This window comes from Leptinotarsa decemlineata, unplaced genomic scaffold (assembly GCF_025532065.1).
Source record: "Leptinotarsa decemlineata unplaced genomic scaffold, Ldec_3_MD MMD2_tig00026330_RagTag_RagTag, whole genome shotgun sequence".
NCBI lineage: Eukaryota > Metazoa > Arthropoda > Insecta > Coleoptera > Chrysomelidae > Leptinotarsa > Leptinotarsa decemlineata.
In genome coordinates this window covers 6,655,269-6,672,991 of record NW_027412690.1, presented here as the reverse complement: position 1 = coordinate 6,672,991, position 17,723 = coordinate 6,655,269, and the positions used below count along the sequence as shown (strand labels likewise).

At 35.5% G+C, this 17,723-nt stretch overlaps 2 protein-coding genes across 4 annotated transcripts in view; one reads left to right on the top strand and one right to left on the bottom strand.

Moving 5' to 3' along the window:
* Positions 1 to 462, top strand: part of LOC111507620 (acyl-CoA Delta-9 desaturase) — a 53,706-nt gene extending 53,244 nt beyond the window's left edge. For all 3 annotated transcript variants that reach the window (XM_074182857.1, XM_074182859.1, XM_074182858.1), the window contains exon 5: positions 51 to 462. In XM_074182857.1, coding sequence (XP_074038958.1) covers positions 51 to 438 — 388 coding nt within the window. In that variant the 3' untranslated portion in view covers positions 439 to 462. The remainder of the gene's footprint in view (positions 1 to 50) is intronic.
* A 7,800-nt stretch (positions 463 to 8,262) lies between these two features.
* Positions 8,263 to 14,109, bottom strand: LOC111514611 (uncharacterized). Its single transcript, XM_074183037.1, has 2 exons — positions 13,770 to 14,109; positions 8,263 to 8,623 (listed from the first exon to the last, which is right to left on the bottom strand). Exons 1-2 carry the CDS (start codon positions 14,018 to 14,020, stop codon positions 8,296 to 8,298), a joined length of 579 nt encoding a protein of 192 aa, XP_074039138.1. The 5' UTR covers positions 14,021 to 14,109; the 3' UTR covers positions 8,263 to 8,295.
* Between the last annotated feature and the right edge of the window lie 3,614 nt (positions 14,110 to 17,723).

The window sequence follows — 17,723 nt, the reverse complement described above, 5'->3', positions numbered from 1 at the left end:
AGTAGTACTTGTTTTGGATTTCATTACAATGTCTTTTTTTGTTATTTTAGAACTATCAACCCGGTGGAAAACAAATTCGTAGCATGGGTAGCTTTCGGAGAAGGCTGGCACAACTATCACCACATCTTCCCCTGGGACTACAAAGCGGCGGAATTGGGAGACTACAGGCTAAACCCCAGCACAGCCTTTTTGGATCTCATGGCCTACTTCGGCCTCGCATACGACCTGAAAACTGTGTCCGAAGACATGGTTAGGAAGAGAGTGAAAAGGACCGGAGACGGAACGTGGAAAAATAAAAATGACAACGCAGGGGCGAATATGGGAAATGAGAGTGATGACCACCACCATGGTGAAGGAGTGTGGGGTTGGGGAGATAAAGATATGGAAGAGGAGGACATAAAGGATGTGAGAGTTTTTAATGAACTGAAGGAAGATTAGTTCTTGTTGTTGTAGTTTATTATATTTTCAGTTTGAAAAATGTGACCTGTAAGTTTCTGAATTTCGAATCAATTCAATGATTCGTTGATTAATTGTTGTGTTTTGACATTTTTGTCATTGTGTTTTCAAGTTTGCTGAATATTTTGCAAATTGTTATCATTGTTATCATGTTTGTGGACGATTCTTGCTCAGTTTTGAATATTGAAATTCTACTTTAACTCTGTGTATACCTACCCTCTCATTTTTTCATACCTATGTAGTATTTTTCATTTTTAGACTTTTCAATGAAATTGAAATATTCTTTAAAATACAGCTAATATACAATATATACAATATACTCGATATTGCAATTGATAACTTTCATCTGATAGTGATACTTTATTCTATTTTTATTTATTTCATAAAAAATCGTCCATTATTATTTCATCCTTATTTATTCTATTTCTATCATACAATGCGTAGTATGGTATAATTAATTTATTTGTTAAACTTTTGTTAATTTGAAATGTTATGTTATGTTGAAGTCTATTAATTTTTCTGAATAAATGTTCTCTCAACTCTATATTTTTTTCATTATAATCCTCTGTCTCTTAGGTACTACAAAGATATATTTTCTGAATGTATCAGATATTTCAGAAACTTTTATTTATTTTGATTCAGAGTTCGAATTGAAAATTTGAATATTTTCTCACAATTCCTTCCTAAATTTTTCGAATAATTTTGTGTCATTTCCATTTTTTGCTTTGTAGTTTTTTTATATATTATAAATGTTTCGAATTTTTTTTCAAGCATTCATATATCCACTCACTAGTATTGCTTCATAATGATAGATCCATACTAGTATACATTGAAAACGAGAGAATAGTTTGTTGAAAAAAAACCTGTTTGACTTTCTACTCTCTATCATTGAAAAAAAAATGTTAGCAGGGGAACCCAAGATGCAAAATGGGGATTTACTCGAGCGTCATTGAGACATATTAGGTTACAAAGCTTAGATGATAAGAAGAAAAAAATGTGATATAATATATGCCTTTTCAGCGGTGGGTAAAGCGGCTATAGATTTTTAAATATGTAAAAAAATACTGTTGCATGGACATACTCGAGCGCGTCAGATATTGATAGCGTCAATGTCCTACGTCTTTTTAATAATGTTGGTATGTTAATCTGATCGTTTGCATGATGTGGGTGGTTGTACGTAAGGTTTAAAAGTGAAAAGAAAAAAACTTCAATCGAGCGCGTCAGATTTTCTATGGGGTTGTTAAGTGCAACAAAAAAAAGCTCTCATTCAATAATCTGACGATTTCGATCTGACGCAAACTCGCGGCCATTATTATAACGTGCAAAAAAAATCGCCATTTTGAAATAATCAAGCGCGTCAGATTTAGATATGTATGGTTCATCTTTATGTTTCAAACGTGCCGTCTCATAATCTGACGATTATCTAGAGGGATTCGCTTAATCTGACAAAAACAATATTTTTAAATTTTTTTTTCAATTCATTGAACTTAATTCATTGAAGATCTCAGGAAATAGCATGCAAATAAATAAGTGCATGTTTTTTAAGTAGAATACTTGTATTTCTAAGAAAATAGTTTTTAAAAAATGCTCAAAAAAAATTAATTTTTTATAATCAATTGATTAATTAATGAAGAAAAGAGAAATGAAACTTTCTGTTTTTTACCACTTTTATTTGTAACTAACGTTACAATATATATGGACATTTTCAAACTCATACAATGTATAAGTTTGAAAATGTCCTTATAGGACGAAACTGTAGTAACGTTAGTTACAAATGAAAGTGTTAAAAAACAGAAAGTTTAATTTCTTTTTTCTCCATTATGATTTCCTACCACGTAGTAACGGCTACATCCATCAATTAATTGATCAATTAATCATCATATTCATCTTCATCACGAACGGGTCTCTGTGATCAGCTGTGATGGCGTCATGGCAACAGAATTCAGAGTGAGGACGGAGTTAGAGAGTAATAGATAGAGAAAAAGTGAATAGAGAATAGAGGAATAGACTTTATCGACGAATTTTTGTTATTTCGGCTTGCGGAAATCGTCAGATTATATATTTTTCGTTATCCTAGAATTATTTCCTTCAAAATGAAAAAAAAAATAGCTGCGCTGGAGAATGTCGAAGTGACGTTTTTTTTTACAACTTTGCTGCCCTCCTCTTTCTTTACGTCACTCTCAAATTGTCAGATTACTGGAATATACACTTTTTAGCAGGTAATTAACTCACCCTACCTTAATCTGACGCGCTCGAGAATTTCTGATGATCAATTTTTTTTTAACTAATCTGATCCTTTACCCCTCACAGGCGGCATTATATATGCGGCTCATATTTAGTGGAGGTACTTAACCAGGTACAAGGTATCCCCCTGTATATTAATCTGCCGCGCTTTAGTAAATCCCGAAATCCCCGCTTGGGCTCCCCTATTATGTGGGAAATTTACAGAATGCTACATATATGTGATTATGAGAGAGTATATATAAAATATTATTTATATGCAACACTTATCATTCTCAATGATAAAATTGTGAATTACATTTTTCATTGAATTATGGAGAAGTAAAACGCCAAAAGCCTTTTTCTCTAGAAAATCATACTAGTATTATCATTACCTTCACCTGTTTTCACAATGTGAATCCCCTAATTAATTTTCGTTATACGCCCCTGTTCTGGCTAACTTTCAATTCATCTGACCAAATTCTTTCTAGGGAAATCACTTCTCTATTACAAATATGATTTTCACCGACTAGTTATCTTATTTGATAAGTATTTCATGTTTTCCTAGTTTCTTTGTTGTATAGCAAGCAAGTATGAATAATTTTTACCCTGTCGTAAACTTATTTCAAGTTATCTTTCGTTCAACAACAAAATTTGGTTTGCAACTTTTGAATTTTGCTTGATATTGATCAATACAAACTGATTTTGTAAACGCTTGTGACATCTACTGTAGAGTAGTGTATATATAACCCAGCAGAAGAAGAACTTCTGCCTAATAGATGACACGATTGCAATTCATTTGATATTTTAGGAGGTATTTTGTGTGGGATATTGATATTGATAAAGCTTTATTCATTCAATAATAAACGTTACGTATACCTTCAGTGATGAGAAATCAAGTAGGCAACCTTTTAGAAATAATTTTTCATTTCCCATTGTTCAAGTGACCAAATAAGTGAAAAACAACTTGATAATAGTCTCAAGCATAATCACTGACATTAGGCAGGATTCCATTGATATCTTATTTGATTTTTTTTGAAGATTCCTCTGGAGAATCCGAACTGTTTTGTCTATTCTTTCTAATAAACATTATAAAATTATCTTTTCAATAATATCTGCTGAAAAACGTTTTACGTCAACCATATAACTGATTCTAAACATTTTTTGATCTGTAGAAACGAAATTTTTTTTTTTTTTGCTGAAATTTGAAAATCTCTTATGAAATGCATCAGTTTTTTATCCTCAAATGGATAACTTTTCAGCCATTGGAAATCTTTTTCAAATTACAGTTTTCTATATGCATTATTTTATTATTTTGGAGGGTCCACGGTGTAGGCGACATCTTGCTGTTGTATTTCAAACGCCAGACAGGAAAATATTGGTTATCAACCAATAGTCAGAAACATTTGATTATTTGTTGTTACATCTATCTGGTGCAATATTTTTTCATAGAAATGGAAGAAACAACTCTTCACGCTCATTTGTGAACTCAAAAGTTACTTGTGATACACTGTTTGGAACCTTTGGTATAGTAATGAATATTACTGGAGTTTTTTCCCAACACCAAACCGTTATTTTAACACCTCGATACGTGTTTCGAACACCAAGTGATCATCTTCAACAGGAAGATTAAACTGGAAAAACTTCTGCAAGGCTAACCCTGTTTATACTATACAGGTACACCATACAGGTGTACCACACATACAGGTCTTGGTGTCTTGAATTAATTTTACAATTTGCTTAATCTATTGTAATATTTGAATGTTATAGCTATATATAAAACCATTTTCAAGCTATATAAATATTAATTTCACAATATTGCCTATCTACTTGTCCTAAATTCATGTCGCCACAATTCAACAAAAATGATTGTATCCCCAAGTACAAAAATATTATGTATGTGTAGGTATGTATGCATTTATCCACTCAGATCGTTGGAGACTCCAGAGTTCATTTCACTTCCCCAGGATGAAGCCGCGTCAATTGATAGCACGAGAAAACTTCACGAAGAAAAATATTTGTATCATTCTTCACATTTCATTGAAATCACTAACTTATACATATACATCCATCGTAACAACTAAACTGATAGATCACAAATATTAAAATATATGAATATATTTTTGTAGGCGTAATTTAATCGTGCGACTTATTATTGGCGATCTTTTTTTGGACATCTTGTATAGTCCAATCTTCTTGTCTTACACAAATATGACATTATCAATCCCTGAAAACTGCTTAGCCTTCCACTTTGAACCTAGAATTATCTTCCAGATAACGGATTATTTCCGTCAAGTTTTGGAGTTTTGGAACAATTGTCAATACAAAATGTCACTATGATAATCCTCAGTTTCCCTTGAAGGTTAGGTTATGTTTTGGGGTAGACAGAGACTAGGGAGGAGGGTGGGTAGGGTGGCTTTTAGTTGGGTTAGTTGGGATAGATGGACTTGGAGGTTAGAGTGGACTTGGAAGTTGGGCTAGACCACCACCGTTTTGGGGTGGACTTGAATGTTGGATTGCCTTGTTAAGTTAGGTCATTTGGGGTGGACTTGGAGGTTGGATTGTCTTGTTAAGTTAGGTCATTTGGGGTGGACTTGGAGGTTGGGATGATGATTTGTTAGGTTAGGCCATTCGGGGTGGAGATTTGAGTGACTTGTTTTAGCTCATTTGGAATGGACTTGGAAGTTGGGCTAGACCACCACCGTTTTGGGGTGGACTTGGATGTTGGATTGTCTTGTTAAGTTAGGTCATTTGGGGTGAACTTGGATGTTGGATTGTCTTGTTAAGTTAGGTCATTTGGGGTGGACTTGGAGGTTGGGTTGACTTGTGGGGTTAGGCCATTTGGGGTGGAAGAGGTTTGGGTGACTTGGGTTAGCTCATTTGGGGTGAACTTGGAGATTGGGTTGTCTTGTTGGGTTAGGCCACTTTGGATGGACTTGGCTTACGATATTTGGGGTGGACGAGGTTAGGGTGACTTGGGTTAAACCATTTAGGGTGGAGAATGATCTTGAATATATACTCAATGAATATATACTCAATGATTTTCAATGTGTCAACCACCATTTTCAATGTTCAGGTCCTTTTACCTTTAAATCTAGGCTACCATTGTTCATTGAAATTATTTTCTTAGAAAATATAACTAGAACTCTGACCACGTGCAATTCGTACTCTTTCACTTATAAAACTTTCTTTCAGAATACCATGATTTTTCATTTCATAAACCGATTTGTCACAGGAAACTCTGAAATGAAGTTATTCAGGTAATGGTTGTCACATAAGCCACCCAAACTACAGCGGAGCATAAATTTACATAGTGAACTGTGGCACAAAGAAATCTGTACCATTATTCAAGTCCAAACTCTGAAAAAACAGAATATATTACCACGAAACGTTAGGGAAGATGTAGTTTCTTAATTGAAGTGTCCACTATACAGTGAGAACGTCAAAAATCCCTCCTTCTCTTAATTAATGAACAAAACAAGTGATCAAGGTCAAACTGAGTTAATGTAAAGAAGCATAATTGTCAGTATTCTTTAATAAAAAACAAAACTGTATAGCATTCTTGGTATCACTTGTCGCCGAGAGGATGCTATTCTTTTTTATCAAATGGAGTCCTATGGTAGGTCAGTCATTTTCTGACAATAAGGATGACTGTTAACAAATTCATTTCTTATTTTTTTAAATTTTATTGACGAGTTCAGCAATTGACTTCGATTGTATAAAGAACACTTCAGTCTCAAAAATATAGAGACTTCATATTAGGTGATCGAGCGGATCATTCTGAGGAAGCATGTCTGCCTATCCAGCGGTGATGATAACAGACAAACCCAAACAAGTTTTCAGCTGATGTTACGTTTTAATAATTTTTAATCATTTAATCATTTTCCATTATGATTGCCTATTCTGAGAGTGATGAATGAAAATCACCCAAACCGGTGGTGTTTATCTAGACATGGGGTTTAGTGAAATCTTAAGGAATTGTTACATATTAATGAGAAAATCCGGGTTGGGCACATAACCTTATTCCATTCCGGAAGTCATATATGGAGTAAGAGGTACTTGCAACAAAATTACCATAGAAACAGTCCGAAACATCAGAAATCAATTTGTGAATGGTCTTAATTATTACCATTAAGTGAATAATGAACATCTAGAACATTTTTGGGGATGAACTGCAGTGAGTAGAATATAAAATGTCTTTTCTTTTCTCAGACGATTCCAACATAAAGGTTTCCTTTTGTGTGTGTGTCACCAGATACATTTTTCCAGTTGTTTCTGTTTTCCATTAGCTCATTTTTGAAATGGTGGCGTACAAATGATTTTGAAATCTTCACAGCTAGTTGTACAACGAATGTATCATCTGAAGAACACACTGTATTGTTCACCAGGGTATTTCTCATATTGAATCTTTAAACTAAACTTAAAAAAATAGTTTTCACGCTATTTCAATCCGAATTGGAGTAAAATCCAGTTACTGATCAGTAGAGTCAAATATAAATAAACATGTTTCATCGCTAGTTACCAGAGTTGAAAATTTGATTCATAGTTGAACCTAGGTTAGGTTAGGTCCAAAGTGAGTGGGTCTATTCGACCCTCCACCGCAACCCGCAAGGGTGTATTGTGGCTCATACCTATTCACACTCGACCAAATAAACCCAGCTTCTTAACGAAGACGATTAGTTTGTGTGATGAGTGGTCTTTCGGCTCAGATGGTAGGAGTATGGCTCTGCTGAACTCTAAAAACCTGATTCGATCCCCAGCGGGGCAGGCACAAAGTATCTGCTCTGCTGTTTCATAACTTCCCAAACAGAGGCGACACACACCGTCTTCCGACAGTCCAAGTCTCTGCATATAATGGTTCAAATGACAGTGACCTGTAAGAAGGCCTGTTAGAACTCATAGTTCATCCCTACTGTAGTCCAACAACTGTTTGGTATCAAGCTTCGAAGGGTGAATAAACGCCTTATATCTTCTTGCCATCCAGGTGTTCAATGTTTGTTTGGCGAAGCCTAAAGCGATGCCAATGACAGGTTCTGGTCCGATGAAGCTGCTTGCAGCACCATTCTTTGCAAGGGAGTCAGTAGCATCATTGCCTTCCAGGCCAGTATTGCCAGGAACCAGACCAGAGACAATCTGTTCAGTTGAACCTAAGTTGGGATTCACAAAAGATTAAGATCCATGAGATTTTTTCATTCTTATACGAATCCGTCTGAATGGAGATATTGGTTTGGCAAATGGTTAAGTTATATTTTGTTTTTTCAGAAATCATATTGTAACAGTTTCAAGACAATAGAGGAGTTCGGAGTGATTCATATTGAACACAAAACTCATCCCTAAGGATTTTCTTCATACCAAAAATATAGTCATCTCGTTCACTAAAGCTAGAGAAGGTTCCAATTTTACATTGAATGAAATAATAGTTAGTTGTTTTAGTTGACCACTAGACCTAGACGTTCAGCAAGACTGGACGTTCAATTACTCAGATAGTTCAAATTATGCATATCCAGGTTTTGCTCATAATGCAACAACTTTCATTTTGTTACTTTTAGAGTCCGTGAATTTCAACTATGATGTAAATATTACAATCACTAAATAAATAATTTATTCAAATAAACAACATCATCCATAGTTATAATGCCCTTTCTTTTTATAGCCATGATTGACGTAAATGACGTGTTCTGTTGGCTCTTTCTCGAAGACATAACTTCGTATCAACGCAGCCAATCCGCTGGTAAAAACCATGTTGTTCATCATGGATACCATCATGACGGCCATTTGTAGCTTTGGCATTATCCACGGCATGAGACCGGACATGAGGAATGCTGGAACCAACATGTACTGCATCATGTTGCTCATCGAAGTCTTCATTTTTCTTCCTTCGCCGTGTTTATCCTTGTAGAAGAGGGAAACCGCGAAGTCCGATAGTTGTAGTTCCATGGTGATGTTGCTATAAATGAAACAAAAGGAATTAATATTTGAATCTCTTTCATCTCATAAACAAAGCGAAATTATATATTGTTGTTAACAACTTGGTATCCCGTTTTTGCGTAAGTTTACACTTTTTTTGAAATAACTAAAACAATAGTGATGACATATTTTTTCCTATATCAGTTTAGGTTGAGTGATTCTCTCATACAACCATGATTTTTATCATACGAGTATAGGGTCTTACAGAAAATTTTCAATCAATCAATGTATTTGCTTATTATCAATACAACAGATTTAGCATCGTCAAGGTAGATAAATATAGTACAAAACATACACACTAAAAAGGCAAAGCAGTTGAAAAATTCACTTATGTCATTAGGGCAGAGATCAACCAGCAGATTGCCAGTCGATGTTGTGGAATCAAAAGATTGTGGCCATTTCTGGTTGCGTTTAACTTGGGGGGTGTTATTTTGTGTCTTGATATGGACATAACATTTAAATATGTGTAGAGCCGTAATGGTTAATATAGAATTTTTTTTAAATAGAGGTCTACGGCTGTCAGTTCATTTTGCCTTTCCCAGGATTCTAATAGCCATTTTTCGTAAAATTAATATCCTTTTCCAATCAGTTGAAAGTCCCCGAAAAACCAATCCAATGACAGCTTAGACTGAAATAACCCCATGTAAGCTGCTCTCGAAACATAAGAGGGAACAAATTCATTGATTCTACGAAGCAGGTAAAGAGTGCTGGACAGCTTAGTGGAGAGATCTTTGATGTGTTCTTTCCAATTAAGTTTTTTATTCAGCATTACCCCCAAAAACTTAATGGATTCTTGACTGTCCTCCAGATCTTTTAATGTGAACGTAATTGTTTCAGTTTTCTTGACATTCAAGCTTAATTTATTGGCTGCAAAAAAATCTTCGATTTTTTTCAATGCGTTGGCAGTTAGTTAGTTGCTTTGGATATTCTTGTTCAGGGTGACTCTCATAAATAATAGTATCATCGGCATACTGAATCGTGTTGAGTAGGTTCATATGGTGTGGAAAATCATTAACATATATTAGGAATAGTAGGGGTCCCAAGATTGACCGTTGAGGCACACCTGCTGTTACATTCACTGCTGGAGATCTCACACTACTTTGTTCCACAACCTGCTTTCGTTCGGATAGGTAAGAATTGATCAAATCAGCTATTTTCCCCTTAATTACATAGTACGGATGTTCGGTCTCAAAATCTCACTATCGAAATTATTATGTTTTTCAAGTGAATCCTAATTTTTTAGTATTTAGCCTAGAGTTGCAGCTCTAAAATCTGTACAACAAACTAGACTGTTTTATGACATTATTTTTATTTTATGTATTGTTAACTAATCTTGTTTGAGTTATTTGATTTTTCATTATTCATAATCGGGGTTTTCCAGTTGGTCTCAAATTTACGGGTCTTTCTAATCCACTTATCTAATCCGTACATTTTCAATTCCTCAATTATTTCTTGTATCCCTTATCTTGGGAATTACCCGCTATTATGATCTCTCCTACCTATGTTAATCCAAACCTTCATTTATCCCTCCAAAGACCACTCTGACCCCTTCTATAACTATCGATGTGAAACATTGCATTTGTGTAAAATTATTTCATTACGTTTCAAACCTTGTAAGAGAACAGTAATAATTGAATCTTGTCTTGTCTACAGTACATTTCAACAGTTATTTTTCTCAGATACACAAGAGTTATTGTAATTCTTGTGTGCATTGAGCATTTATATTCACGATAAAACAATCGTACAATCGTGGGTCAAAACAACGGAAGTTTATCGAGTAGAATCGAGTATGACACACAGCCCAAACATTAATGAATTAGTACAATACAAAAAATGAATTAATATTGTTGTTGTTAATGATGATATGATATACAAGGTCTGTTAAAAAAATAAGATGACTACGTACAGTCGAGTAGCGATTTTTAAATTATTTTGAGTTGGTACACTCAGTATTGTCTCCAACCATCTTTTTATTTTATTGTATAAAATTAATTTATTAAAAAAAAAGAAGAATCCAATATATTGCTTTGCTAATAACAGCACACTCGTCTCGACATTCCATTTGGATTCCAGGACATCAGCTTCGGAGGCACATCTTCACCGGCAGCAGGAGGTTGCATTTAGTGAGGATCTAGAAGTGATTTCGAATTGGGGTGACAGTAACCAGGTTCAATTCAATGCCACAAAAACACAGGCACATCCGAACCGTATATAATAATGTCAGGTCAGACAATTCCGTTTTCTGCTTCGATAAGTTTGTTGGGGGTTCAAATGGACACCAATATGTCTTGGCACAATCATGTCGCTGGAATACCGAAGGCTGCTTGTACAAAACTTGGAACACTATTCTGAATCAAAAAACTTTACACACCTCAACAACTTTCGATGCTTTATAAAGCTCAGATTAGACCTTATTTGGAGTATTCTTCTCATGTAAGGAGCTCTGCCCGCAAACATATACTGAAGTTGCTGGATTCCATCCAGAAAAGGGCCATTCGCCTGATTGGAGACGCGAACATCACGTGCAACCTTGATAGCCTGGAATATCGGAGAAAGGTTGGAGATCTGTCTCTCTTCTATAGATAATTTAACTAGAAGTGTTCAAGTTACTTGGCACATTTGATTCCACCAAGAGCGGTTCATATCAGAAATACGCGACGGACTGTAGCTGCTCATCGTTTTGTAGCTCATCATCGACTAAAATATAGGGATTATTTGATGAAATTCGAAACATTTGTATCACACAGATTTTCTACATGTTAGGAAACAATTACTTTACCGGGTAACACTATGACGGATATTAGTTTATAATCGATGATAAAGAGAGTTTTTGGCTTTCTACTACGCCATCTCGATACGAAAAAAATGTGGCAATCTGCCAAAGAAAGGAAGGAAGGAATCTATTTCAAAAAGAAGTAACGCTAAACACAAATGTGTAGATCATGCAAACAAGTAACTTTCAGACACAAACTGGAAGAAAAACCCCTCTTGAAACAGCTACTTTCATTCAAACCTACTTTCGAAACAGACCTACTAAGAACTAACTCTTTGAAAACAGATGTTTGAAAAAACACAAATTTAAGCCATACGGGACCAGAAGAGTTCATCAACATAGACCAGGAGATTTTGAAAGCCACATACTATTTTGCTAGTGGTTCCTGGAAAGGTGTAACCAAGTGGGTGATTTTTAGTCAAAGTGTATTTGGAAAAACGAAGCTTATGTGAACAGGGCCGGCACTGCTAGAATTCTAATACTTTGACACAACAGAATCCTCATTCTATTGTGAAACAGAGAAGTCAAGAAAGATTCAATGTGTGGGCAGGTAATTTCAGGGGTAGAATTATCGGCCCGATCATTTATAATGACACTCTCACATCTCAGACGTATTGAAAAATTTCAAGGCAGAATATTGAATCCCTTGTTGATGAATTGCTACTAATGAAGCTCAGAAAAATATGTCTCCAACAAGACGAAGCTTCTCCTCACAACAATGCAATTGTCACCAATTTTTTGGCTGCAAATTTTGGTAATAACTGAATAGCCAACCAAGGACCCAACCGTTGGCAGGCTAGATCACCAGACCTAACGTCTATGGAGTTTTACCACTGAAAAAGGTTGGACAATCTTATTTCTGAATTCTAGATACGAATTGGAAGCGACAGAAGAAGAAGATTCGCTTCTCTCACTCCTATTGAACTGTTTAATTCGGCAGAAAACGTTCAGAAAATGTGTTGCCTGTGTGTAGGAACAGCTGGTAGACATTTCGAACACCTTCTCTGGAGAAATATATTTCATTGTTTGTTCTTTATTAATATTATTGTGAAGTTTCATTCATTAGTAGTAAATATAATGTAAATTGTTATCAGTTTTATTGAAACTATGCGTTTTAATTGCTACTGTGAAAAGCTTTCTCAACTGAACAATTTCTTTCTTTTTTATCGTTGCGTCCTCCTCAGCCTACTTGATCAAAGTGTGCGTTTCAAAGTCTACATGAAAAAAAACCTTAAAGCTCTGTATTTCAAAGATGGTTCTAGCAGAACATCAACTGTGCTACATTTCTGGAAAGGTAATTTTAAATTCTATCGAAATATGTAGGGTTATACAGTGTGTGTCATTGAAAAATTCATTTTCCATCAATAACTATTGATATATCAATAAATTGATGGATGTAGCCGTTACTACATGGTAGGAAATCATAATGAAGAAAAGAGAAATGAAACTTTCTATGTTTTTTACCACTTTTATTTATAACTAACTTTACTACAGTTTCGTCCTATCAGGACATTTTCAAACTTATACATCTAGATGTATATGTTTGAAAATGTCCATATAGGACGAAACTGTAGTAACATTAGTTACAAATAAAAGTGGTAAAAAAACATAAAAAGTTTCAGTTCTGTTTTCTTCATTATTGATATCCCATTTGACAAAATAACTTTTTCACAACATTGAATTCTGGGTAAAAAAAAGAAATTTTCGACAGGAAAAAAGATAAAGTAATTTTCCGAAATGGCACATTTTCGAAAAACATATAACTCTGAAACGATGATAAATAAAATTGAATAGGACTGGCCAATACTTGATGAAAATCCATATTAAAAAACTAATTAATACAGTTTATTGTATGATTATCACTATAAAGGGTTTTACAAAAACCGCGACACGTGTTTCGCTATATAATAGCTGTGTCAAGCAACTGCTTGAGAAAGCTACACGTGTTTCGCTATATAATAGCTTTCTCAAGCAACTGCTTGCTTGCTATAGCGAAACACGTGTCGCGTTTTTGTAAAACCGTTCATAGTGAAAATCATACAATGAACTTTATTAATTAGTACGATGATAGATATTGATATGCGATTTTCACTATTATCATGAAATTTGACCCTCAGACACAGTTAGTTTTCATCTATCTAGTTTGGAAACAAGAGTTTCCCTTTGAAAGTGTCCAATTTGGAATATTTATATATCGTGTATAGGGTATACATAAATATTCCATTTGGACTGATGAATATAATAATATTCAATAAGTTTCAACCACTTTTGTGTAATATCCATGAATCAACTAAAAAATTCGATAGTTTCTTCGAACAGTGGTTGAGCTTAATTTAATGCCACAAATATTTACCTGGACAGATCCATATGATCCTTCAAATAGTCTAAGTAGTCACTTGTCACATTGTCTTTCAGATAATCACTCCCACTCACTGCTTTCAGAGAAACGTTCTTGGCAAGAAAATCTCGATCGGTTCCATTACCACCCAAACAGTTACGAATATTTTCTTTATTTATCGACTGATAAGTTTGACAAGGATCTTTCACACCTCTTCCGTTAACGAAGTTCAGAATGAATACGATGTACACTTGTTTCATGTCCATTCTTGGTCGTTGACGCCGGAGAAATGTTAGCTTCTCGTTTTTAGCGGCTGGTAACCTACATTTTCCGGTTGCAAGCCGAAGATATGTTGAATATTCGACCGGTGTCGATCACATTTAATGGTAATTTGGCGGAGTAGGTTATCCATCGAATATTTATTAATGAATTAATAATGAAAGATGTGTCTTATGAAAGTGGTATTTCGACGGTATCCATATTTTTGAGTGTTTAACGACTGATTTTATGGTGGGTTTCGATTCTCTATCGAATGCTATCGGAAAAGAAGTTTTGATGCATTCAGTTTTTCATTACAATTAATGCGGTTGAACCTGAATTGGCACAATTTCTGCATATTAGTGCCGTTGCAAATATGACACTTTTTTTAGGTTTTTTATATAATTTCTTCATTCCTTAGAAAGTATTGAATATACAAAAAAATTGTGAACCCTGGCAAAAAATTTGTGACACCTGGGAAAGAAAGTCATTGGCCTTCTACTTCTTCATCTGATACAAAAAAATATGGGACTCTTCCAAAGAAAGGAAGGAAGATTATATTAGATTGTCGGGGAGCTAGCCCATGGTCTGATTCACTTCGTCCTTTTCAGATCTTTTGTGATGCTCTTTGGTTATTTGAGCTCATTGTCTAGCTTGATCTCTTTGATGAGACTCCATAGCCTTGACACTGACCCCTTCATATAGCTGACAGCCTCTGGTTTCTCTTCCCCGCATCTTTCGTGTCTCAGCCTTGCTATCGCTTTGCAATCACAGAGCATATGCAGTGCGGTTTCTTTCTCTACTACTACACTTACAATCTTACGGTTGTGGTTTAGCAGGTATTTCGTGAATCTGGGCGATGGTTTCTTTATGAACTCTTCCGCCTGCCTCATTCCTGGGAGCTCATTCCACCAATCTATCGATTCAGCTTGAATTCATGAGTTTATGGATGCCTTTATACATGCTCTCGCTAACACACAGAAGGGTTCTGGACCAATCATTTCCTTGGATGCGCCTTGATTGTTTTTTTGACCCTCATCCAAGCTTGAGTGACCCTATTTTGGGTACTTAGCTCCTTGAGGGCAGTCAGACAGCTTCCCACCAGTCTTGAGAAGACTGGAAATGAGCTGAGCGCTTCAATTGTCGCCGGGCTGTCTAAGAAAATGGTAATGGTTTTATTTGTGACCTCCTGCCTGTTTATTTCCGCTATACAATGTTCGATGACCGCTACTTCTGCCTGGAACAGGCTGAGGCTGAGTGCGATTCTCGTCTTTGCTCTACCTCCATATACACCGGTTCCCACTCCTTCTTGGGTCTTTGAGCCATCTGTATACCAAGTTTCTTCAGCTTCGACCGGTGAGCCGTTTTTGCCAGTCTCTCTACTTGGTATGATGGCTTTGAAATCTTTTTGAAACCTGTACTGCGGAACTGTGTTATCCACGGGCATTCCTGGTATTGAATCTACTTTCAGTTCATTGTACAGTTTCAAGTATTCTGCACCTTGTGACTGGCTGATTGGGATTTGTCCCTGCATTAGCCTGTGTGTCACCAGTCGAGCTTCTATTTTTATGTGGATGTGCAATGGTGGAAGTCCTAGTAGGACCTCAAGTGCTGCAGTTGGGGTCGCTCTCGTGGCTCCCGTGACACTTAGGCACGACAGCCTTTGTATGCCGCCTAATAGCCTAGCCCGATTGCCTTGTTCTTGTCCACCAAGTCACTACACCGTATGTTATCAGGGGTCTCACTACCCTTGTATATAACCAGAGTGTCATTTTTCGGTTCAGCTTCCAGTTTTTCCCGCGCATTATTCTGCAGATTCTCAGGGCCATCCTGGACTTATGTACTGTTTTTTTGGATGTGGAGGTTCCACTTCAATGAGTATTGGTGGTTTTAGTCCTCGCATACAGGACTACTGTACAATGAGTACAGCTGGTACTCCTCTTTTTCCTAGTGCACCTATAAGTGACTCCGTGGAGACATTATTAAATCCTCCTTCGATGTCTAGAAAAGTAGCTACTGCCATTTCTTTGTCGTGCAGAGAGTTAGATAGTAGTCTGTTTAGGTCGTCTAGCGCTAAATCTGTCGATTTCCCAGGCTGATATGTATATTGACGAGCACCAAGAGGTCTTTCCTTCAACGTATCGTCTCTTATGTATGGACCCAGTAAGCTTTCAACGGTTTTCATGAGGAAGGACGTTAGACTGGTAGGTCTGTATATCTCGGGCGTTTGGTCTAATATTTTGCCTACTTTGAGCAGGAAGATTACTTTCACTTTTTGCCATGATTTTGGAATATATTCCCAGGCCACGCAGGCGATGAGAATCCTGCTCAGATGTGGGAAAGGAAGGAAGCAACCGGTTTAAAAAATACAAAGATGTTTAGATCATGTAAAGAAATAAGTTTCACACACAAACATATAAATATTGAGTTATATCAAAGAAAAACACTTTCGAAACAAATAATTTTATTTAAATGCTGAATTATATGAAAAACACTTTTCTCTATTACGTTTCCAAACATTTGTAATGAAATTAATTTCTCCCAAAAATATACCTGTTCAATAAAAATGTAAAACCTATTGCAAAACAAATCAAAAAGTAATGTGTGCTATATCGTCAGAAAAATTTCGAAAGTCACTTTCAGTGTTACAAACTCTGTTGAAACTCTTTTTTTCCGTTAACCAGTTGTCACCGCTCTACGAACGACAACTCTCAAAAGTCGAAACTGTTGCTAGCTGAGGACTAACGAGGTCTCACCTTTTAATGTGTGATTCCTAGCCGCAAATCTTGAACACATTACTATTTAGTGTTAGTTATAATCAAATATTTGTATTTTTTAATATATCGGCGTGGCACGCCGTTTTAATTTCTATTGGTATTTTGTAAAAATGAATTGTTCTGATTGTTGTTTTTAGTTGATACACGAATTAAATTGATTGTTGATAATTTTCATTCGAGGCTGCGGTCGGACGGAATATTGTGTTACAATCACTAGACTATCATGTTGCCAGATTTAAAAATTCAGTTTCTGCAAGATTCCGCTTGACACTAGCGCCGAATTGAAATTATCAACAATCGTTTCAATTCATGTAACTATAATTATCAACAAACAATTTCATTCATGTTTCACAGAAATTGTAGTAAATTATTCGATAGTTACAAAAAAAGTATATATGACAAACATTTACTTCCAAAAATTCCAAACATTGAATCTATATTATAACTGTTCGCGACTTTTCATCAAACAAATTAATTCATGTAACATTTTGAATCAAATGTCATTTAAAATAGAATAAATTTTGCGAACAATCGTATTTAATGTGTCGAACAAATGCATGAATCAATTAAATTCATACAAATAAATTGTTAGTTGAATAAATTGAGGAAAGAATATTTGTGATAATAAAAAGTAAAACGGCGTTCCATAGAAATGTGAACATTCACCTTATTTTTTGAACAGACTTCGTACACTGTTGCGATCAAATTATAAGGATTTTTTTCTCAGATACCAAAACATGGAAACGGCGTATAAGATTATTATGGTGAATCAAAAAGCCATTATTGACGTTGTTTTTAGTTACCGTTGTTCAGTTGTTGTGCATAACGCATTATTGAGGTAAATTCTTTTAAACAAGGTACCGTGACTCCAGTAGGTAGTAACGCAACAGAGTAGAAAATTTATAATAAACATATAAACGCACCTATCTAATTG

Coding starts and splice junctions, on each gene's coding strand:
- LOC111514611 (XM_074183037.1), bottom strand. CDS start 14,020: ATGGACATGAAACAAGTGTACATCGTATTCATTCTGAACTTCGTTAAC. Junction 8,624..13,769: donor GATCATATGGATCTGTCCAG/GTAAATATTTGT, acceptor TTTCATTTATAG/CAACATCACCATGGAACTAC.